General features: G+C 36.1%; 1 protein-coding gene across 3 annotated transcripts in view; it reads left to right on the forward strand.

The window, feature by feature from the left end:
* LOC145531861 (uncharacterized) overlaps nt 1-23,862 on the forward strand; it is a 289,352-nt gene that overhangs the window by 130,980 nt on the left and 134,510 nt on the right. For all 3 annotated transcript variants that reach the window (XR_014072821.1, XR_014072822.1, XM_081555565.1), the window contains one exon: nt 16,001-16,073. Coding sequence is in view for 1 of the 3 variants with exons in the window: in XM_081555565.1 (XP_081411691.1) it covers nt 16,001-16,073 (73 nt within the window). In the remaining 2 variants the exon portion in view is untranslated. The remainder of the gene's footprint in view (nt 1-16,000; nt 16,074-23,862) is intronic.

Genomic DNA, 23,862 nt, shown 5'->3' on the forward strand with positions numbered 1-23,862 from the left:
GACTTTAAAGCTCCAGGTAGATAAGAGGAGGCCTGTAATGCCTTTCAGTTTCATATTCATCTTTGAAAATATTCACTTAGATCCAGACCTCAGAAGCACTAGGCTGATGGAAGTCATTTGGTTGAAAAATATTCTCAATTGCAAGATCATTATGTTTGAAATTTCTCTATCTTAGTTATCTCTGTATTTGGAATCTACATAGAATATAAACAACATTTTCAAGAATTAATTCACAGTTTTATGAATAGGAAAAAGCTTTTAAAAATATCCTTCTGTTTTATTTCAGATGAAACTAGAAAACACACTCAAAGGAAAAAATATGAGCTAGTACTTGACTCTGTCATCTTTTTCTAATCATATTTGTTACTTACAAATTAGGCTTAGAAATGGATATCATTCACAGGGATTCAAGTGCTGCAGAAGTAGCAGCATTTTATATTAGGAAGAGCGTGTATTTTAGTATTAAAACTTCCAGAATTTAAACTTCCACATTTTAAGAGTTATCTTTCATCTCTAATATTTATAAAGTTTGTGATTTGAATCTGCTGTTCCTTAAAGGATTGTGGCTAACTTGACAGGGTGAGATTCAGCTTAAAGAGAGAAACCTTCACAAATGGGAAAAAAAAACAAACCTTGGAGCAGTAGGAAGCACTTTTCTGGATATAGCTTGTGATCCCCATGTTTTTCCCTGATGACTCAGATGGCAAAGAATCCACCTGCAATGTGGGAGATCTGAGTTTGATCCCTGGGTTGGGAAGATCCCTGGAGGAGGGCATGGCAACTCACTCCAGTATTCTTGCCTGGAGAATCCCCATGGATAGAGCGCCTGGTGGGCCACAGTCCATGAGATCGCAAAGAGTCAGACACGACTGAGCATCTAAGCACACGAGTGCGCACACACACCATGTTCTTACAACCAGCCTTTCTGGGGTACACATGGGGACGGGGACTGTCTGCACATCGAAAAGCAAATGTTTTTAGTAACATTTACTGGAATACAACTGGCTCCTAAGAGCTGGCTAAAATATGACTGATAAGAAAGTCAAGTGTCCTCTAAACAAACCCTGAATATAAACATTTGAATTTATTTTTAAAGGGTAAATGAAAATAATAACAGTGATTATTTGCATTACAAAAGCATTTGTTGTTGCTGTGAAATAATTCTTTTTAGGAATGCTAATAACTCTAAGAAGTGATTTACCTTTTACAAGCCTCATATATGATTTTGTATAGTTTCCAAATTATGATTAAATTTTAAGAGCATATCTCTTATGAGAAATGAGGTATTCCTATATCTCTAAGGCATTTATGAGCCCAGCTGTGGATTTGTAGCTTTCCTTTGGGCATAGAGTTTCAGGAAAGCTAAACGTAACACCTATATAAGGGTCTTCCAAGACAGAGGACGTGATTGGTCCTAGAGGATTTGCTGACTATCAAAAGAAAATTTCAGTTCCAGTGCTGTAGTTCAGATACATCAGTAATCTTCTGATGTGTTGAAATTCACCAAGATTAACATCCGGATTCTTCAAATTGAGATGTTAGAGATCAGCTATTGAAATGAAGAAACGGGGATCCCAGGTTATTGGATGTAGATTTCTACCATTTTAGAGTAGACTTATAACGGTAAAAGGTGTTATTTTTTTATGGCTCATGAATTAGAAAGAGATGGTTTAGTTGAATGCCTGAATCAATTCGATATATCCAGAGATTGTATGTTACAGCATACATCCCCACCTTCACTTCTTCCTTCAACAATGGAAGTTGCTGTTTTCCTAAGCTATTTTGCTATTTTTTAATTTGTTCCCTAAGCCCTGACTTAGTGTGGGCTATAGATGAATGATGTGGGATTTAAGGTGACAAGAGATAATAGACCTTCACTTCTCTAAAATAAAGACCCTGTACAAGGCTGTGGGGAAAACTGTCACTTTTTTTAGTGATGAGGTGGACCAAGAGAAAAAATGTTTTGGATTTCCTTATGTTGAGCCTCAAAATGATGATGTTTCCCCTAAATGTTAGTTCTTTTTTTTATTATTATTATTTTTTAAATTGAAGTATAATTGCTTTACAATGTTGTATTAGGCTTCCCTCATAGCTCAGTCAGTAAAGAATCTTCCTGCAATGCAGGAGACCTGGGTTCAATTCCTGGGTTGGGAAGATCCCATGGAGAAGGAAATGGCAATTTACTCCAGTATCCTTGCCTGGAGAATCCCATGGACAGAGGAGCCTGGCAGGCTACAGACTATGGGGTTGCAGGAGTTGGACATGACTGAGCGACTAAGCACACATTAGTTTCTACAGTAGAGCAAAGTGAATCAGCTATGTGTATACATATATCCCCTCCCTCTTGAACCTCCTCCCACATCCCTTCATCTCACCCCCTAGGTCATCACAGAGCACTGAACTGAGTTCCCTGTGCTATCCAGTAGCTTTCCACTAGCTACCTATTTTATACATGGTAGTGTATATGTCAGTCCTACGCTCACAATTCATCTCATTCTCCCCTTTCCCCTCTGCTCCGTGATGTTTTTTTAAAAAATTATACACATTTCTCCCCTTTTACAAAAAACACAATTTTTCTTGATACCTCTAAGACATCAATACACATGAAGGTGACTTTTCTGTGCAGTGATCAGCTTCTTTCTCCCACTTTCTCTTTCTTTTTATCCTTTAATATCATGCTGATATTTATTCTTCTTTCAATTTGTCTATATTTAATTGTTTTCTCCATTATTTTTTTTTGCAGTTTTCTCTTTCTAACATGATGGTAAAAAACAAACCAACTCAGGAAGCACAATTTGTAGGGGAAAGATGATCAACTGAACTTAAACAAACAAAAAAGCCTATTTATATGTTTATATCTGGAAGGAAATACATCATAATGTAGTAGGAGTTTTCTCTGGATTGCTAGAGTGATTTAAATTTTATTTTCTTCTTTTAATTATTTTTTCCAAATTTCTGCAATGACCATGTGCTTACTTTATAATTGTAAAAATTATTGATGTAATATTTCAGTATGCTTTATTGATTTTGAATCTAAGTTCTGTCAATACAAGGTTGATGTCATCTTGGTTAAATTACCACTAAATGACCTTTTAAAATTAGAACACCTCTCTGAGCATCAATTTATTCATTGTAGAATACCTCTCTCATAGAACTGGGAGAATTAAATAAACCAAGTTGAGTGCCTGGTGCATAGAATGGTTAAAAAAAAAAAATAGTCCATTTTTAAGAATTTTGTGGTAATTGAGGGAAAAAGACTAAAGGAACCAAATTACCTAGATAGAAACTAGAGACTTGGTGAAAATGATTTTTAGTACTCAGAGTCAATTTCTCCCAGTTTGCATTTCATACTGTTTCCAGAAAACTTGACTTATGAATATGAATAAGTTGGGTGTAACATACCGCACTGAGTTGTCATATTTTAGAGTTGGGGGGGGTGGGACTTCAGAAGCCACTGAGCCTAAAACTTTTATCTTACAGTTTAAAATATTAACAGAAAGTTTTATCTAAGTCTTTTAATATAATATTAATAGCTTAATCTGCAAAACATTCTCCAAGAGTGGATATTCACATAGTTTTTGGCAATCTACTTGGAATTAGTTGTTATCATCTTAACAGTATTTTTTTCTGAGCCCCTGGGCCTCAGGGTAGTGACTGGAATGGAGAAGAGACAGGGAGAGAAAAACCGGAAGAGAGGAAAAAAGTGCTTGAGAAAGGATATACTAAGGCATCAACCCTTAACAGCGAGGCCAGAGTGATAACATTTATCTTTAGCTAAAAATATACTTGGAGAGGGAAAAACTGTTCCCTGCAATTTTATAAATTGTGTAACTAAGCAGAACAGATATTTCCTCACTGACAAGCTGGGATTTCCATATTTCAGAAGAATTTGAGTGCCATCTATCATGTCAGAGATGAATGAACTCAGGAGAACTGTCTGTTTCGTATTTGGGAAAGGAGTGGGGTTATAAGATAAGTCATTGTTTAGCAGGAGAGTCCCTGGGACTGCAAGGAGATCAAACCAGTCAATCCTAAAGGAAATCAACACGGAAAATTCATTGGAAGGACTGATGCTGAAGCTGAAGCTCAATACTTTGGCCACCTGATGCAAAGAGCTGACTCATTGGAAAACACCCTGATGCTGGGAAAGATTGAAGGCAAAAGGAGAAGAGGGTGGCAGAGGATGAGATGGTTGGATAGCATCACTGACTCAATGGGCATGAATTTGCACAAACTCCAGGAGATAGTGAAGGACAGCAGATCTTGGCATGCTGCAGTTCATGGGGTCACAAGGAGTCAGAGACGACTTAGTGACTGAACAGTTTGCTGGTGCTAAAAGCAGAGGGAAGTGTGGTATTTAGAAGAATTTCTATGTGATCTTTTGTTCTTCAACACAAAGATCCCTCTTGTTCTTAAATTGAGTAATAAAACTCATAGAAATATTTGTATTTATTAGACTAATATCAAACTTTTCCCCCCTTGGCTAACTAGTCTCATAAATAGGCTAATTTGGGGGAGGGACAATGAGTGAGTTCCTTTTCAGCTTATGAAAAAAGTGTTAATTATTCCTTGGACAAGGCTTTGAACTCTTGGAAAGGAGCTCTCCCTTTGATGGAACTGTTTCTGTCTGTTGCTCTTATCTGAAAGCAGCCACCTGGTTTCAGGTCAGAGGAGGGGAAAGAGTTTAATTAAGTTTCCCTGAGACTGATTTGATTTTGAAAGCCTCAAAAAGTACAAACACAGTAGTCGTGCCTATGATCTACTTCCTAGATCACCTTCCCTTCCATATGCTTTTTGCTAACTTTACATGTTTGGATTTCAGCTGAACATTTTTCTCCACCTAAAACTGTCATATAACAGGTATATAAAAGCTATGAATGAAGGTACCATTCCACATGCCTTGACACAAGAGGCTCACTGTGCACTGATAAACTTGTATAGAGAAATAGTAACATTAAAGTAGTCAGTGAATTTAAAGTCAAACAGTTAATAAAGTTAGTGGTTTGAACATTCATTTGGACATTTACTTATGCTTTCATTTAATATTTAAGAAGCTGCCAGAGTCAAGCATCATACTAATCAGTTCAGTTCAGTTCAGTCGCTCAGTCGTGTCTCCATGAATCGCAGCACGCCAGGCCTCCCTGTCCATCACCAACTCCCGGAGTTTACCCAAACTCATGTCCATCGAGTCAGTGATGCCATCCAACCCTCTCATCCTCTGTCGTCCCCTTCTCCTCCTGCCCCCAATCCTTCCCAGTATCAGGGTCTTTTCCAATGAGTCAACTCTTCTCATGAGGTGGCCAAAGTATTGGAGTTTCAGCTTCAACATCAGTCCTTCCAATGAACACCCAGGACTGATCTCCTTTAGGATGGACTGGTTGGATCTCCTTGCAGTCCAAGGGACTCTCAAGAGTCTTCTCCAACACCACAGTTCAAAAGCATCAATTCTTCGGCGCTCAGCTTTCTTCACCGTCCAACTCTCACATCCATACATGACTACTGGAAAAACCATAGCCTTGACTAGATGGATCTTTGTTGGCAAAGTAATGTCTCTGCTTTTTAATATGCTGTCTAGGTTGGCCATAACTTTCCTTCCAAGGAGTAAGTGTCTTTTAATTTCATGGCTGCAATCACCATCAGCAGTGATTTTGGAGCCCAAAAAAATAAAGTCTGCCACTGTTTCCACTGTTTCCCCATCTATTTCCCATGAAGTGATGTGACCAGATTCCATGATTTTAGTTTTCTGAATGTTGAGCTTTAAGCCAACTTTTTCACTCTCCTCTTTCACTTTCATCAAGAGGCTCTTTAGTTCTTCGCTTTCTGCTGTAAGGGTGGTGTCATCTGCATATCTGAGGTTATTGATATTTCTCCCGGGAATCTTGATTCCAGCTTGTGCTTCTTCCAGCCCAGCATTTCTCATGATGTACTCTGCATATAAGTTAAATAAGAAGGGCGACAATATACAGCCTTGACGTACTCCTTTTCCTGTTTGGAACCAGTCTGCTGTTCCATGTCCAGTTCTAACTGTTGCTTCCTGACTTGCATACAGATTTCTCAAGAGGCAGGTCAGATGGTCTGGTATTCCCATCTCTTTCAAAATTTTCCACAGTTTATTGTGATCCACACAGTCAAAGGCTTTGGCATAGTCAATGAAGCAGAAATAGATGTTTTTCTGATACTCTCTTGCTTTTTCGATGATCCAGTGGATGTTGGCAATTTGATCTCTGGTTCCTCTGCCTTTTCTAAAACCAGCTTGAACATCTGGAAGTTCACGGTTCACGTATTGCTGAAGCCTGGCTTGGAGAATTTTGAGCATTACTTTACTAGCGTGTGAGATGAGTGCAATTGTGTGGTAGTTTGAGCATTTTTTGGCATTGCCTTTCTTTGGGATTGGGATGAAAACTGACCTTTTCCAGTCCTGTGGCCACTGCTGAGTTTTCCAAATTTGCTGTAGTATTGATAAAATGTCAAGACTCATTGGGTCCTTGCCTTCCGGGGATTATTATCAAAACACAATATTAGAGAGCATTCTTATTTTAGCCTGGAGTCCCGGGGTAGTATTGGCTATTCTCTTCGTAGTTGTATGTCCTCAGATTGGTCAGTTTGTCTCTCTGTGCCACAGTTTCCACACCTGTAAACCAAGGGGAGTGGGCGTGACCTGTAACAGCTTACTCAAAGTATGGTTCAGTGCCCACGTGCAGACAGTTCAATTTTGGTCCCGACATGTTCAAATGCCCAAAGAATGGGCATTTAAAAACATTCAGTACAATTTGTCAGAGTAATTCTATGTATCTAGACTCTCATAAATACTGGAGGTGTGAACTGAAGTCTTTGTTTTATTATTTCAGTTTTTTACTAATTCACTTTTGCAAAAGTATCAGTTCATGATAGATTTGTAAATAAATCCATAAATAAAAACTGGCTTCATCATCACAGATTAAGTGGTTATACGAGAATTTTGTTTTTTATTAAAGAGTTCCATGGCCAAGACTACAGAGAGTCTAAATTTATTTAGTGTATTAAAGGCTCTGAATAGATGAACAGAAGACAAACATGTAGACCTTAGCGTTTCCTGGACATACTGTGTCATGGAACTTTTTCTTTCCCCAAAGACTTTTATCAGCACTGACCCCCCATGCATGACCCCTTCATCCTTCTCAAGCTCTGATTCTGTTCACAGGGTCACCCTCTTCATCACTGGCATCCTTCTATGGGTCACTGAGGCCCCCCATTAAACCAGCAGAAACCTCATTAATGGTTTCAGGAAGAGATGAGCGGTAAGGGAGGATTCACAGGAAAAGATATTTTGTTGTTAGAGATTTTCTATTATAGTAACTTCCTTTCCTCCACAGACAATGATCAGTGTTTTCTCTGACTGTAAATGTCTACATAAGGGATGCTAATATAATTTTTTCTTGTTGAATATCTGCTTCATTAGTCACTGTGTGTTATTTCTAATTCTCACCACACTCTGTGAAAGTAGTAGTATTATACATGTTATATATGTAAGGAAAAACACTCAGAGTTTAAAAATTTTCTAAAAGTTAGCAAATAGAAGTACAGAATTTGAATCCAAGTCTGCCAGGCTCTTTTTGCTATGCCATGCCATGCCATCTCTATACCTCAAACCGTCTAACACCTGAGTTGTTGTGGTTTCCTGGTCAGGAAGCTCTTTCAGAATCGAATAGAACTTTTCAGATACACACTATAACACTCCTACCTCAAAAAGCACAGGGCCAAGAATTTGAGTTTTTAAGTTTAGATATTTGGTGAACTATAACCTAAGAGACTACCTATAAACATACCTTAGAACAATACAGGCAAAGAACTAAGTCCATGCGACGATGTACAAACATAGCCTATTCCTAAAGCAAGGAAAAGAACATTTTCCATGATATTTCCTTGCAGCCTTTTCTCACAGTTGTTTCTCAAAGATAATGAAAAATTTATTCACATCTTGTCCTTTTTTTTTTTTTTGAGGGGAAACTGATCTTATTTCTTTATTCCAGTTTGCATAGTTCCTACAGTTACTAGATACTAAAAGATGGCCTTTTTAAAAAGAAAGCCCATTTTGGACACAGGAAAGAAATGTGTCTGCCACTCAGTTAGCTCCCACCTGTTCTCTGCCTAGTTAATTTGAACAATCAACCAGAAAGCATTTGGGCCTTCAAGTGGTGGAAAAATTGAAGAAAAACATAAATAGGGATTTTTCATATATTCATTGAAGTTTGATATTTGTTAATTTTCATTCCTTTCTTCCCCTAAGTGTTATGGATTTTGGGAAGTTCTTATTTGGTTTTTATTCCAGTGGAAGTGAAGCAGAAAATCAAACCATACTATGATTTCTTTAAATAAATTGACTTTTTGAAATCATTTTTCAAAATTTCTAAGGCCACAACTCTCAAGTATGATTCTCTCTGAGGAGTGGAATTGTGGATGACTTTTTCTTCTTTATACTTTTTCTCTATTTTTCAATTTTTGTACTATGAATATTTACTACTGTTTTAACCAGAAAAAAGTATATGTATGAATGTTGTAAAATATACGTAAAAAGAATCCAATTCTATAGATGTTTAAAAGTACAGGAACTGCTTAAGTATGCAGGTTATGGATATTGAAACTATTTATGAAATCGGATCTGAAGTTCAGATTTCTTGTGTAAATTTCTCTTTTAAAATGTGAGTGGTGGTAGCCTTTGTAGTAATATGACCCTGCTGACATAGTATTTTTCATTTGGCCTCTATGAGGACATTTTATTTAAGGTTAAGTGGGGGACACAGCCCCCCCTAAGGAAGGTGCCCTTCCTTCTGGTCTCTGATCCCAGTCTAGTGTCATAAGTCCTTTTCCTTGCTTTGAGATTTGTCTCAAAGGAGATTTAGTGCAAAAGGAAGTGGGGGGGCAATATTTAGTGATTTTGATCAATGTAGAAAGGCAGAGCAGATGGCTCAGTGCAAACAGCGCATTCTAGGGTCAGGGTTGGTCAGTTCATCAGCCCCCTCCAACCAGAAGCTTGATCAGGGCTGGCCTGAGTGACAGAGACCATAGGACTAAGTCCTGGATGGCTGGCCAACTGCTCCTCAGTTGAGAGCAATGGCTGCTCATCTCAAAAGCTTGTGCTTATCACTTTACTGTGACCATGAACAAGCAGCATCTGCTTTTCTGTGAAAGTAGGGCTCTAGGCTGTATGCCATCCTTTCCCACCATTCCTCTTGCTTCTGTGTGATAGTGAACTGAGAAATAAACCCTGACTCTGCTTTTGCTGCTAGATTCCCAAGAACTGTAACTGGGAAATACAGGAGTTGCAACTAATCATCTCCTGACATTTTGTTCCCTGAAAATAAGTAACCAGATAGCAAAAAACGTGTTTCAGTGCTCCATGATAACAGGAAAAGGACTTTGAGGGATTTTAATAGAAGCAGTGACTTCATCCATATGCGAACCATTCCAAGAAAATGTATTTGAAGCAGACAACAGCACATATGCCCTAAAAGGGCTGCTTTATTTAGATACCACATGTCACTTTTCAAGATGGAAAGGCATTCTTCTCTGGAAGGCCTTCTTGGGTAAATACAAAAAACTAAATATGTTTTGAGTCTTTCTCTCACATGTATAGACATTTATTATACCTCTTTTAATAAATTTTTCATTTGTTTGCATTTCTTCTCCATTAGATTATCAGCTACTTAAGCATTGGAGGTTTTAATCATCCCTGTTTGATTAAGAAAATTGTCCAGAAGGAAGTAGGTGTTCAACTATGTGTGTTCAATAGTCAAGTATTATTAGCTAAGGCTTATTAAAATCTTCAGTTCAGTTCAGTCACTCAGTCATGTCTAACTCTTTGCAGCCCCATGGACTGCAGCATGCCAGGCTTCCCTGTCTATCACCAACTCCCAGAGCCTTCTCAAACTCATGTCCATTGTGTCAGTGATGCCATCCAATCATCTCATCCTCTGTTGTCCCCTTCTCCTCCTGCCTTCAATCTTTCCCAGCACCAGGATCTTTTCCAATGAGGCAGTTCTTCACATCATGTGGCCAAAGTATTGGAGTTTCAGCTTCAGCATCAGTCTTCCCAATGCATGTTCAAGACTGATTTCCTTTAGGATGGACTTGTTGGATCTCCTTGCAGTCCAAGGGACTCTCAAGAGTCTTCTACACCACAGTTCAAAAGCATCAATTCTTCGGCACTCAGCTTTCTTTGTAGTCCAACTCTCACATCCATACATGACTACTGGATAAGCCATAGCTTTGCCAAACGGATCTTTGTTGGTCAAGTAATCTCCCTGCGTTCTAATATGCTGTTTTAATGGTGCCAATTAGTATGTCACATGGAGAATCTCTTCCAGTCTCTATAAGATGGGTGTTATTGTACAGGTTGTACTGGTGGAGGGAGACACTGGGGTTTGAAACAGTTACTGTACCAGATCACATTGGCATAAGGCAGGACAGGTAGCCCCACACAGGTGTGCTGACATGAGAGACTGCTCTCAACACTCACTCACATATACTCACATGAAAGACAAAGACAAAGGTATATTCTAGATGAGAGGCTGCATGATCAGGGAGTCAAATAGCCCTGAGACTGAATTCTGTCTTGGCCATTCGCAAGCTATAGAGAAGCTACAGCTTCTCTGAACCTCTGTCTATCTTTAAAGTGGATAATAATAAACACATTGCAAAATTATTGGGGATTAGCATTAATGTATGAGCTACTTGGCACAAAATAGGTGTTTGATACATGTAGCTATCTTTGTTTTTTCTTTTTTAGACAGAGTGGGTCTACAGTGACAAGCCTTCCATATTTGAATTATTCTGAAAGTGGAAATATGTCTAAAATGAATTTCATGTTGTTGCTTTTAATAGGTTATGGTATATAGAATTTGTTTATTTTTCTTGATGGACTCAGAATCAGTAATTCTGGCAGCTTCAAAACAATGATGCCTGACCCTAATTGTCTCGTCTCCCTACTAAATAGTCTGAAGTTAGTTGATATTGAATGCTCACGTGTTTGCTTTTACCCATCATTTTTTAATGTAACTCACAGTTCAGGAGACCTGGGTTTGATCCCTGGGTTGGGAAGATTGCCCTGGAGAAGGGTATGGCAACAACTCCAATATTCTTGCCTGAAGAATTCAAGGGACAGAGGAGCCTGGCAGTCATAAAAGAGTCAGACACGATTGAGCGATTAACACTTTCACTTTAATTTTTCAGTCAGCCCACTCTCTTTGTAAGATATCTGCTAAAGGAAGCCCCATGTACCCTGTTCACATTCATTTTATGCTTTTATACTGGGTAGCAATGATTTTTAGAATTATATACAAAATCTGAGGTTATAGACCTGAAGCTCTCTTAAAAACAAATGTTTTAATATATAACAATTTGAAACATCCCTTTGGACTTCTATGAGTCTACCCCCTCACACACCCCTCCTCCTGAGTTTTTGCTGCATTCTCAGTAATTGCTTTTGTCGTATATGTGACAGTCTGTCCCCTCCTCCTAAAGTCTGTTAGTCATTTTGATGCCCTGTGCCTTCTTTCCCCCTCCACGTTCCACATTTCCAGACTGTTAACCTCCCCTATTTCTATAGTTCAAAATCTAAATCCAGTGACACTAGTTATCATTCAACCAACACGTTTTTATTACTTTTATCAGCTGTCAACGCAGCTGAATGCCAAACAATTGGTCAGTTGCCAAAAACAGCATTAACAATGGAGATAGAAGAAGTGATGAAACCAGCTCTGTGAATTAGTCACTCTGAGGCAACATCTTGGGACCACAAAATGATTGAGTTCAAAATGGTGCTTATAAAAACAATTCATTGATCTTCATTTCTATTTTTCTCCCATCTGAATCATGAGGGAGTTAACACACCATTGTATTGATCAGGGATATAAGAAACCAGATTCATTGTATGATGACACAGGACAAGCTTCAGCAGTTTCTTAAGCTGTTTAAGGAGCAGGTGAGAATCTAACATCAGCCAACCTGCAGACTGTTGCCTTGAGAGGCTTTGTCACCATAGCGCACATCAAGCAGTACGTCACAGAAACAACATTTGGCACGGCCACTTCTCAAGTCTCTAATCTGGCCTTGAGGTTTGTGGATAATTTATATTCCCTTGGCCTTTTCCATTTTCAAGATTGCAGCTGAGGCTACCAACCAATTCACTCTAGCCACCCTCTTTCTAATGTCCGGGAACCCTCTCCCTCCAGCAGAGTCCATAGTCATACATCAGTCTCTCAAAATTTCACATACCTGAAGGTAGGTAAAAAGGCCAACAGGGCCCCTTTTTACTTTGCTTTAAATAGACTTACTTTTTAGAGAAGTTTTAGGTTCATGGCAAAATTGAGGAAAAGGTAGAGAGACCTTCCACATACTCCCTGTCCCCACACATGCATGCTGCTAAGTCTCTTCAGTTGTGTCCGACTCTGTGCGACCCCATAGATGGCAGCCCACCAGGCTCCGCCATCCCTGGGACTCTCCAGGCAAGAACACTGGAATGGGTTGCCATTTCCTTCTCCAGTGCATGAATGGGAAAAGTGAAAGTGAAGTCGCTCAGTCATGTCCGACTCTTAGCGACCCCATGGACTGCAGCCTACCAGGCTCCTCCGTCCATGGGATTTTCCAGGCAAGAGTACTGGAGTGGGGTGCCATTGCCTTCTAATAACCTCCTCCATTATCAACAACCCCAACATAGTGCTACATTTGTTACAACCAATGAACCTACAGTGACATGTCCCTATCACTCAAAGTCCACAGTTTACTGTTGCAAATAGGCCTTAGTAATGTGGTGGTGAGGTGTGGGGTGAGGGGAAGCATTCTGTCATCCCATGATGAGAGGTCACTCTTTCCGGGAGCATATGCCTCCAGACTATGAAATTCCCACATGTTTTTCAGTCACTTCACCCTATTAGGTGCAACAGGATGGCTAATGTGAGCCAGAGGGGTATTTTCTTTCGTTCAAGTTAGTTGTTCTTATTCAGTTGCTAAGTTGCCTCTGACTCTTTGGGATCCCATGGGCTGCAGCATGCTAGGCTCTTCTCTCCTCCACTATCTTCCAGAATTTGCTCAAATTCATGTCCATTGAGTCAGTGATGCTATCTAACAATCTTATCCTCTACCTCCCCCTTCTCCTTTTGCCTTCAATCTTTCCCAGCATCATGGTCTGAAAAAAATCTCAGCAGATTAGGCTCTGGTTGAAGAGTTTCTTCCGAGGGTAAAGTTTGTAAAGAAGGGCTGAATGCTGTGATACTCTACCTAGGTTTTTTGTTTGTTTGTTTGTTTGTTTTAACTCTTAGAGTTGTCCTCTCTGAGCCTCCAGAAATTGCTTAATTGCAGTTGAGGTTTCCCTAAACCAGGTCTAGCTCCTGTGGAGGTTTCTAATCCAGTAAATTATGATTCTCTGAATTTGCCTGCCAGTCTTCAATTTCAGAGGCAGAGATTTGGCCTATGACCTCTCTTCTCTTACAGATCTGAGAGAGCTATTGACTTTTCAGCTTTTTATTTGTTGTTAGGATCAAGTAGTAACTTCCAAGCTGCTTATGTGCTAGTCTGAAAACTGGCAATCCCCTTTTTTCATTTTTTTATCCTTTGATTTTTGAAAATTAAACGTGTCTGTTATAAACATATGCATCTATACATATACATTCAAATATTACCAAGAAGTATATAATGAAGAGTAAATCTGTCTCTTACACTGTGCTCTAGCTCTTCTCTTGAAGGCAAACTACTTGTTTGTATTTTCTTATGACTCCTTCCAGAAAAAGCGTGTGTATGTGTGTGTGTGTATGTATATATATATATATATATATATATATATATATGCATGTGTATGTATATATATATGTGTGTGTGTGTGTGTATATATATATATATGTATATATATATAATTTTAATTATAGAAATAAACTAAGTCTCTGAAGGTACTGGTGTCATAGAATGAGTTGGAACATGTTACCTATTTTTCCATTACCTGGAAGAGTTTGGGCAAGATTGTGTTATTCTGTAAATGTTTGGTAGGATCTATCAATAAGATCATGTGGACTGGGTTTTATTTGTTAGGAGATTTTCACTAATCCTTTTACAAGTTCTTTTACTGTTTCTTTAAAGAATTGAAATGATTCAGTTCTTTTAATAGCTTATATGACTATTCAGATATTCTGTTTCCTCTTGTCTCCACTTTATATTTTCAAATCCAGTATCATAAGCAATCTGAGTGTCCTCTATCATTTTTATTCCTGAGTTAGCTGTTTATCCCTTCTTTTGTTCTTTGTCAATCTTTCCAGAAGCTTATCAACTTTATTTGTTTTTACTCCTGTCAGTTTTTGTTTCATAGATATTGAGGTTCTGTCATTATTATATCTTCCTAGTGTATTGACTTTTCATTATGAAAAATCAATTTTTATTTCAAATATTACTTATTGCTTTAAAGTAAATTTATCATATCATGCCACAATAGATGTTATTTTGGTAATTTTTATAACTTTTTTGTTATGTTAAACCTTTGTGTAGTCTTATATTTATGTCTTTTATAAGAAATATATACTTACTTTTATCCAAGTTGATAATTGCTATTTTTAAACAAAATATTTATTACATATTTTTTGTACTAGAGTTTAAATTTGTCATCTAAATATTCATTTTCTATTTATCTCTCCTGTTTTATGATTTCTTTTATTCTTACTTATAGTTTTATTCCTGATTTTGTGTGTGTGTATGTTTCTGTTATGGTCCTTTCTTATAATTATACATTATTTTACTATTCTTTTGGTAGTTACCATGGAGATGATGGCATATGTCTGTGATTTATTAATGTTTCATAAAATTAGAAATTCACCATCTTCCAGAAAAATGCAAAGATCAAAGAACAATTTAATTCTTTTCACCCAGCTACCCACTGGATTTTGTGCTATTATTGCATGGTTTTAATGTATATTAAATCTCACATGATATTGTATTATTATTATATTATGTAGTCAATATTCATTTTACTTTACCACATATTTATCCTCATTTTTTTCTTTTATTCTTGTAGAACTTTGTTTTCATTCTGAATAATTTGTCTTCTGTTTGAAGAATACACTTTAATATTTTCTTTAGTGTAAGTTTGATTATAAAACCTGAGCTTCTGCTTGTTTAAAATTTCTTTATATTTCTTTCACTTTTAAAGGTTATATCTGTTGATTCAGAATTCTAGGTTACCAGGCACCATCACTGTTTACTTTGAAGACATTAATACTATTCCACTATCTTTTGTCTTTCATCATTTCTGTTGAGAAATCACTGTTAATATTACCAATGCTCCTATTCAGGCAGTGTGGTGGGGTTTTTTTGTTTGTTTGTTTCTTATATTTTCCAGATTTTTCCTCTTCATATTCCAGGCTAGATTTTTATCAGTCCTACCTTCCATTTTATTCTTCTTCTGAGTCCAATATGCTATTACACTCACTCTATGAGTTCTTAATTTCAGTTTTTTTTCTTAGCTATATACTGTTTATTTATTATTTTGGTTTTGTTTTCTTTTTAAATTCTCTACTTGTAATTTAATTTTTTGATCATATTAAGCATAGTTTTGTGTTTTTGTTAAGTATGTGCCTTAAAATTTTAAATATCTTTATCTTTTGGGTCTCTAGTATTAATATTTATTTCTCCCTTGACTTTTGATCAATTCTGTGTACTTGTAAGTCTCACTGTTTTTTACTAAGGGCTGAAAGTTGCATGTAAAAAATTATAGAAATAATTTAAAGTTCTGTCTGATAGTATTTTCCTCCAGAAATAATATATTTTGCTTCTGCTAGGCAGCTAGGCTAGAAGGAAGCCATATGAACTGATTTGAGATAATTTAAAGATGTGCTTCAGTCCTTCTGAGAGCTATTCTATTTGCTATTCATTATAAACTGCAGAGTGTACCCATCAGAATCTGATTTTGAAATAGGGAATATTAACCTGTGACATTTCTTCTCCTTGAGTCTCACTTTCTTTTTTTTTCCCTCTTGTTCCACAGACCAATAAAAACTGCGCTCAGCTTTTCACCTTTTCATTCACTGCTTTTTGTAGAATCCAGAATCACCCAGCAAGTAAGTGATATTCTAAATATGTAAATACTTCTCTTAGTTTCACTATTTTTACAGGCTATAGCCTGAAAATTCTCACTTTCTTTATAACTCTCCAATAACTTAGATCAGATGGTATGCACATTATGGACAGCTTCTGTAGTTTTTCTCAACTGAAAAGTTGGTCCTAATCAACCCAGTCAGTCATCCATGCTAGCAACAGAACATAACATCACAAATTTGAAGTAAAATAATAAAGTGGTGGCTATGAATTCGTCACCTTTCTTAGAATATTAATGTAATTAAAACTACCTATATCCTATGTTGTCTTGTTAATCATTCAGAAGTAACCATAATCCTGAATTCTCTTGTTTAAAATTCATTTTACTCTGCATATTCAAAAGCAATATATTGTTTGGTTTTGCTTGCTTTAAACTTTATAGGTATATATACTTTCTATAGTCTTTTGAGACCTGAGATTTTCCTTAAGTATGGTGGTTCTGAGATTTATCCACGTTATCATGAATAGCTATAATTCTTTTATTCATATATGTGTGTATGTGTGTGTAGGTATGTATGTATGTTTCAAATATATGTTTTCTTTTTACTGGGCATTTATGGTTTGAATCTCTGCTTTTTAAAAAAATTACAAGTTGCTCTGATTATTCTTTTACATGTCTCATATCGATCATCAACAGGTTCTTTAAGGTATTCAACTAGGAATGGGATGTTTGTGGAAGGGTGTATGAACATTTTCAACCTTTTAAGATAATATCTGGTTGTCTTTCACAGTTGGTATATCATTTTACATACTCATGAACAGTTGATTATGCATTCTCTTTGATTTATATATTCACTAATACTTGGTATCATCAAATTTCTAATATTTTGCCGATAGAGTGCATCCAAATTGTGATCATTGTGGTCTTAACTTACCTTCCTCTGGTTGCTACTGAGAGTAAACAGGTATTTGTGTGCTGGTTTACTGTTCATGTTTTCTTCTCTGTGAAATAATCTGCTCCTAATATACCTCATTGCCCATTTTACTTTAAAAAGTTGAGTTTGTAATATATGTTTGGGATACTAGTCTAGTCTTTTATTAGTTAGTTGTATTGTAAAATCTTCTTCCAAATTATAACTTTTTCACTTTGCTTTGGTGTATTTTAATGAAACTAAGTTGTTAATATTTAGAATCAGTTGCTTCCTCAAAAACAAATAACTGGGCAAAATTATATTTCAATAGTTGTTGCAGTAGAAAACACAAATACTTTTTTTATTAAAATATATTTAATATTTAAAATAAAGGTTAATGTTTATGTTCATATTTTTAATTAAAACAATAAAAATAATTTCATATGCTTTTAATTTAAAAAAAAATTCTAGATTATAGGTTACCATAACACTTTTAGTAATATTTTGAAATCAGAAATTAAATATTTGTACAATTTCAAAAATCTATACTGACTAGAAAGAGTTACACCCAGATTTTTGACATTAAACCAGCATGTAATTGAGATGGGATAATATCAATATATGAAATGAGACTTTATAGTTACCTCAAAAAAATTCTTGATAGTATATTATTCAAAAGTTTATTCAATTAGAGCCTAGAACTTCTTGTGGCTTAAAAACTTTGTGTTTTTTGTCATTTTTTTTTCTATTGAGCTTATTAGTCTAAAAGTCTTTCCGTCTTGCATATGAAATTTTATGTGGTTAAAAATAAGAAACACCAAAAGAATATCTGTGTGTGTTACTCCGCAATATAATATACTTTTAATAAGTTGTATGACACTGCTAACAATATGAAACGTATTTTTGAACTGGAAAACTTAAAGCCAATCCTACTACTATTAACTGAGTTCATCCTTTTGCTGCAAAAGACGAACAAAGATTTTAAAATAAATTGTGTTGATTTTTAATTTTTCTTTCAATGCAAAATTGCTCAAAGGATTTTTTTTTCTCCTTTATTTATTTGTAAGTTGAAACTTGCCATCCTAGGGTGAGAGTAACTACAGCCTTCTCAGCAATATGAGAGCTATATCTTCCACCAAGAAGTCTGTAGTGTGTATATTTATCTCAAGGGCACTCTTCTCTGGGGAGATTCAGTCTGAAATGGGGTGAGCCCTTCATGCATTCATTCAGTTATTCACAGAAGCAGTGAAAGTCTGCTAGTGCTAATCTTCTTTTAGGCACTGAAGATTCAGTGATGGACCAGAGAGGCAAGATCTTTGTTCTCAATAGGACATATATTTCAGAGGAGAGAGTAAAATAACAACAAACACAATAAAGTAATAAATTAGTAAGATTAAAAACTAAGAATGAAAACCTGGTGGGAGATTTGGTGTAAAGTAACTGACTAGCTGTAGAAGGACATATGCAAAGGCCAGGAATAACAGCACTACTGACAGAGGGAATAGACAGTGCACTGTCCCTGGATGACAGGCATTTGAGAAACAAAATAGCATTGATGGTGAAGGACAAGATGTGTGTAAATTGAAATCAGAGAAGTAGGCAGGGTCAGATTATGAAGACGTTACTAGAGTAAAGGATTTGGGGAATATTCTAATGTAATGAAAAGACATTGGAAGGTATTAAGTGACAGATGGTGTGATGTGATTTGGGTTTTTCAAAGATCACACTGACTGCAGTGTAGTGAAAATATCGTAAGAATATCATTGTAATGGGGTGAATAATTTGAAGACTATTTTGTGGACTCATACCCATCAAATACATGCAAATTCATAATGACAATAAAAAGAGAACTAAACAATAATTTTAAAATTTGTGTAAGTTTCCAAAGCACTGGATCATTATCCTGAATACTGGTAAATTAAAGGCAGAGATCTAACATAAATTCTGTCTTTCCTGTATAAAGTGGGCTTCAGGATAAGAAAATAGCTGATGATGGTATGTTCTTTATAAGTTTCAGCAAGTGTATTCAGGTAGAAGGACAGAATTTTTTTAAATCACCTTTTGTGACCTATATTGAAATAATGGATCTAGACAGTGGTCACCATGGTTTCTAGAACAGTAGAGCAAAAAGTTGTTTGAGAATTATATAATGAATGGGCCAATCTGACATCACCTGAGCCCATAGATTAATCTCATTATCACTTAAAGTGGGACAACCATATGTTAGATACTCCTGATATGGTGCAATTGAAAGCACATAGCATATCACTTACACAATGAAATTATCTTTAACAAAATAAAATTGGACCTGAGTATAATCAAGTCTCTAGGTCTAACAATCTAAGGAAAAATGTGGAGAGGCAAATATGTTTAAAGAACTGTGAAGATGCAACCAGCCAATCAAGAATGTGGGTAACACTACAGAGCAAATTGCTTCCTTTGACAAATAAATGACATGAAATAAAGGAGGATTTTACAGATTAAAAGAGGCATATGCAGTGTAGACCTTGTTTGGAGTCTTACTCAAATGGAACAACCATGAAAAGGCATTTTTGACATTTTGTGGCTTAAAAACTTTGTGTTTTTTGTCATATTTTTTCTATTGAGCTTGTTAGTCCAAAAGTCTTTGGCTTTGGAGAAAATTTTCCTAAAATCTAGGACAGGTTTAAAGTGGACTGAATATTGGATGATGTAACAAAATTATTGGAGTTTTTTTTGGTTAGTTGTCTAGTGATGTTATGTTAACAACATAAGTCACTTTCTGCTACTAATACTGGATTATTTATAGTGAAATCAAATGATGTCCATGCTTTCTTCTAAAGTATTTCATTGATTGAAGGAGGAGAAATGGTAGTGATAGATGAAACAAAACTAGCAGGATGTTAACTATTGAAACTAGATGAAGTTTTCATTAGGGATCAATTCAGTATAATATTTTCCATAGTTTTGTGTATGTTTAAAAATTTCTCTAGTATTAAGTTAAAATATAAACAACAAAAACCATATTAAATCATGGAATATGGGGGAAAGGCTAATGTGGAAGTTTAGACGAGGTATAGTAGATTGGACTTGGGTAGGAGAGTTGAGATGAGAAGACTGGATGGATTCTGAATACATGTTGGAGATAAAATAAGTGGGGTTTGCTATTGGATTAATTTGAGGTGGGAAATAATGGTACCTGGATTTTTGGTTTGAGTAAATTGGGAGAATGGTGATACTGTTTTGAATTGGGAAAAGCAGACCGAAGAAGAGGTTGGAGTCAAAGTCAATAGTTCTGTTTCGATCTTGTGAGGTTTAAGATTCCTATTAGGCATCCTAATGGAAATTGTATGTAGATAATTGGCTATTTCAATCTAATTCGAGAATTATATGAAGACTGGCAGTAAAAACTTCAAAGACAGAGCATAGCTGGCATTTAATATCATGAATATGAGTAAGACTATGTAGAGAAAGTGGAGATAGACAAGAAAGGAATTCCAGGACTGAACTTGGGACGTTCAAGTAGAGTTTAAGCAGAAGTACTTGAGTTAGCAAAGGGGTCTGAGAATAAAAGTCCAGGAGAAAGTGCATCACATAAACCAAGAAAATGAATTTCCAAAAAGAAGATGTGATCAGTGATATCAACTGCTGCTTAGAAGTCAAATATGACAAGGAAAAAAATGAACACTGGATTTAGTAGTATGAGGTCCATACTGAATATAAAAAATAGAACAGGGACTAGAAGAAAAAGTAAATTAGGGGTAGAAGCAGGGGAGGGAAATTTCCTTGTGTAATGATTACCACAATCAAGCTAGTTAACATCGTTTCACATAGTTACCATCCTAGGTCTGTATGTGGTGAGGACACTTAAGATCTACTCTCAGCAAATTTCAAGTATACAATACATTATTATTAACTATAGCTATTATGCTGTATATTAGAACACTGGAACTTACTTACTTTTAACTGAAAGTTGCATCTTACAACCACAGTCACTTAAAACACCACATTTTATACCTCAAGTATCTACAGCTTTTAATTTGTCAATTATACCTTAACAAAGCTAGAAAAAATCCAATTTATAAGAAAGGAGATGTAATCATAATATGCCAAAGGATTAGCTGTAATAGTTACATAGCCATAGCAATTTAAAAATAAAGGAAAGAAAGTAAGGGAGGTGAATGTGTGTGTCATCATCATCCATAGTAGGAAATATGTTATGTAAAAAGTAAAACTTAAAATCAGGATAAAACAGTTTTCATATGGCATCTACTTAATCTCATTGTTTGCTGCAATACTTTTTAGGACTTCTCCTCAAAAAAATGATATCTATGAATTGCTTAGTATCTTATTATAAAGAGTCACACTCCTGGCAAAGAGTTTTTTAGAGTATATAGTATCCAATGAGTCATAGAAATTTCACTGGACAATATAATTATCTTAGTAGCAACATACATTAGAAGCAGATACATTTAATGGCAGCAGGAACTCACATTTCTTGAGCTCGTAGTTTCTGTCAAATGGGCTAAATTGTGTAAGAAAAAAATCAAACGTAATGTAGAAAACTCTTATTGCCTTGGTTTTGTTTCATTGAGATATGGCTTATAAATGGTACATGATATGTTTAGTATCCTTGCATGAAGAATCAATGATCTAAAATAGGTGGGGAGGCTGATTTCCTTTATAATCCAATCAAGTCATAGAAACAATGTTCATTTTTCTTTTTCATTTTCACAAAATTAAGTATGTTCATTGTTCTAAAATGCTGAAATAGAAATGAGCAAAAACAAGACAAGGCATGAAAATTCATCTGGAAGCAAAACATAGTGAAAGATTCCTTGAAGACTATATTATAATCACAAGTCTTACCTTATGGGGAATAGAAACTGCCACATCTTCTATCAGAGCTCTTACTGCAAAGACATTGAATTTTAGAAAGTACAAAAACAGATGGAGATGGAGACTGGAGTTCAAGATCAGAGAGTCTGAAAGTACAAAGACCCTCTTGTGCCCAGGGGTTGCTCCTTCCCTCTGTTTCCTTACCACGCACCTTGTTCCCATCACATCTACTTTCTCCATTGTTTGGAAGATGACGTTCAAAATAGGTATTTGTTCTTCTTCAAAATTGCTGGCTTGGCTCTAGTGCCAAGCTGGTTCAGACAGAATCCTTGATCATCTTATTTTACAGGCTATGTGACTTACAGAGCTCAATATTGAGACACCCATATCAGCTTCTCCAAATATAATAGCACCTGTTCCATTCTGTCATAAACCATGACCAGATGCTTACCACAAGAAATCAATGCCTGTCATAAATGTTCTCATTACAAACTAAGAAAATAGTCTCTTTAAATGTTTTTCCTTTAGCCTAAAAAATGGAAATAAGATGTTCAATCAGAAAAAAAAAATAGCTTTCAAGTTCTTATTATGAGTGGCAGGAAACATAAATCTAAGTCTCAAGGGATAAAAGCTAAACACACCCTTTAAAAAAGTCAATATTTGGGAAATGTGTGAATTAAATATCTTAGCACATCTGCTCTAACAGTTCAAAATAAAAACTTGAGAAGCTATACAGTGAATTTTCTAGTGTTATAATTCTTCCAAACAGTGCCACTAGAGGCCATTTATTGGGAAAAAGAAAAAGATTACATGTCATTTTTGAAATGTTCTAAAAACTGTAAGGTCTACCTCTGTTCACTTTTCCTAAAATGCAATAATCAGCAGCTTAAAATCTCTGTTCTCATAGGCCTTGTTTATAAATGGAACATGAGCCCTCCCAGTATGATTTCTCTCCAAAACAAAAAATAATAGTCTCATTGGACTTAAGCAGGGAGAGAGTGGACGAAAAAAGAAAACACCTCAGATAGAAAATTATTTAAAATCTTTTGTGCTACTCTTAAGACTTGACAAGTTGATTAAAAAGTAGTTCTTTGCAGTGGTCCTCTTCAGGAAGTGGGGCTGTTTCCTTAGCCCTAGATTCTGGCTGGGCTTGTTACTTGCTTTGGTCAATAGAATATGATGGAAGTGAGCAAGTGACATGGTGTGTATTCTGAGCCTTAGGCACAGACAGCTCTGAAGCTTTCATCTTGCCTTCTTGGAGTGCTGTTTTCACATGAATGGGTCTAAGTCAGCTAATGGAGAAGACATGTGGAAGAGAGTTGACACATCCAACCGAAAACTGATTTACTGCAAGTCATGTTTAGTGAGGCCATTCAGCCCCTGTTTAACAGCTGTCCCATAGGAGAGTCCAGGCAAAGCCAGTGTAAGAAACTTCCAGCTGAGCCCATCCTAAATTGCTGACTCACAGAATCATGAGAAGATAAATGATTATTGCTTTAAGTTTCTATATTTTGGGGTGTTTGTTGCTCAGAAAAGTTTAACCAGTAGTCATTCCAAATGTTTCCTAGTGCAGTCAGTCTCTTACTGATGCCATTATAGCCAATCCAAAACAAACATCTGTTTCATACTTAGGACCTTTCCTGTGAATGCTAGAATTATTTTTAACCACCATCAAACATCAGTGGTTGCCAGGCCTCAATCTACAAGTAACTCACTACTGTTGTACCTATCATAAACTTGTTTCCCTTACACACACACAGATACACACACATACACACGTGTGTATATGCAGACATTTTCATCTGCAATTATATTGCTGCATGAGAACCACTGTTATTAACCTTGGCATGTTGAGGAATTTTGTGACACCAGAGTAAGACCATACTTGGGAGTGAGATGGCTGGACAAAACTGAGATTCATTTCTCCTCCTCTTGCCTTTCCTGTCAAAGCCTGATTTATTTTTTCTCTTCTCTTTGATAAGTCATCTAAAAATTTCACTGATGATAGATTTATTTGAGTTAACAAGCTTCCTCTTCCAAAAATGCAAATATCTGGGGGTGTGTGAAAGATCAGTCATTCAAA

The sequence above is a fragment of the Giraffa tippelskirchi genome, chromosome 2 (genome assembly GCF_054371585.1).
Source record: "Giraffa tippelskirchi isolate mGirTip1 chromosome 2, T2T-mGirTip1v1.2.pri, whole genome shotgun sequence".
Lineage (NCBI taxonomy): Eukaryota > Metazoa > Chordata > Mammalia > Artiodactyla > Giraffidae > Giraffa > Giraffa tippelskirchi.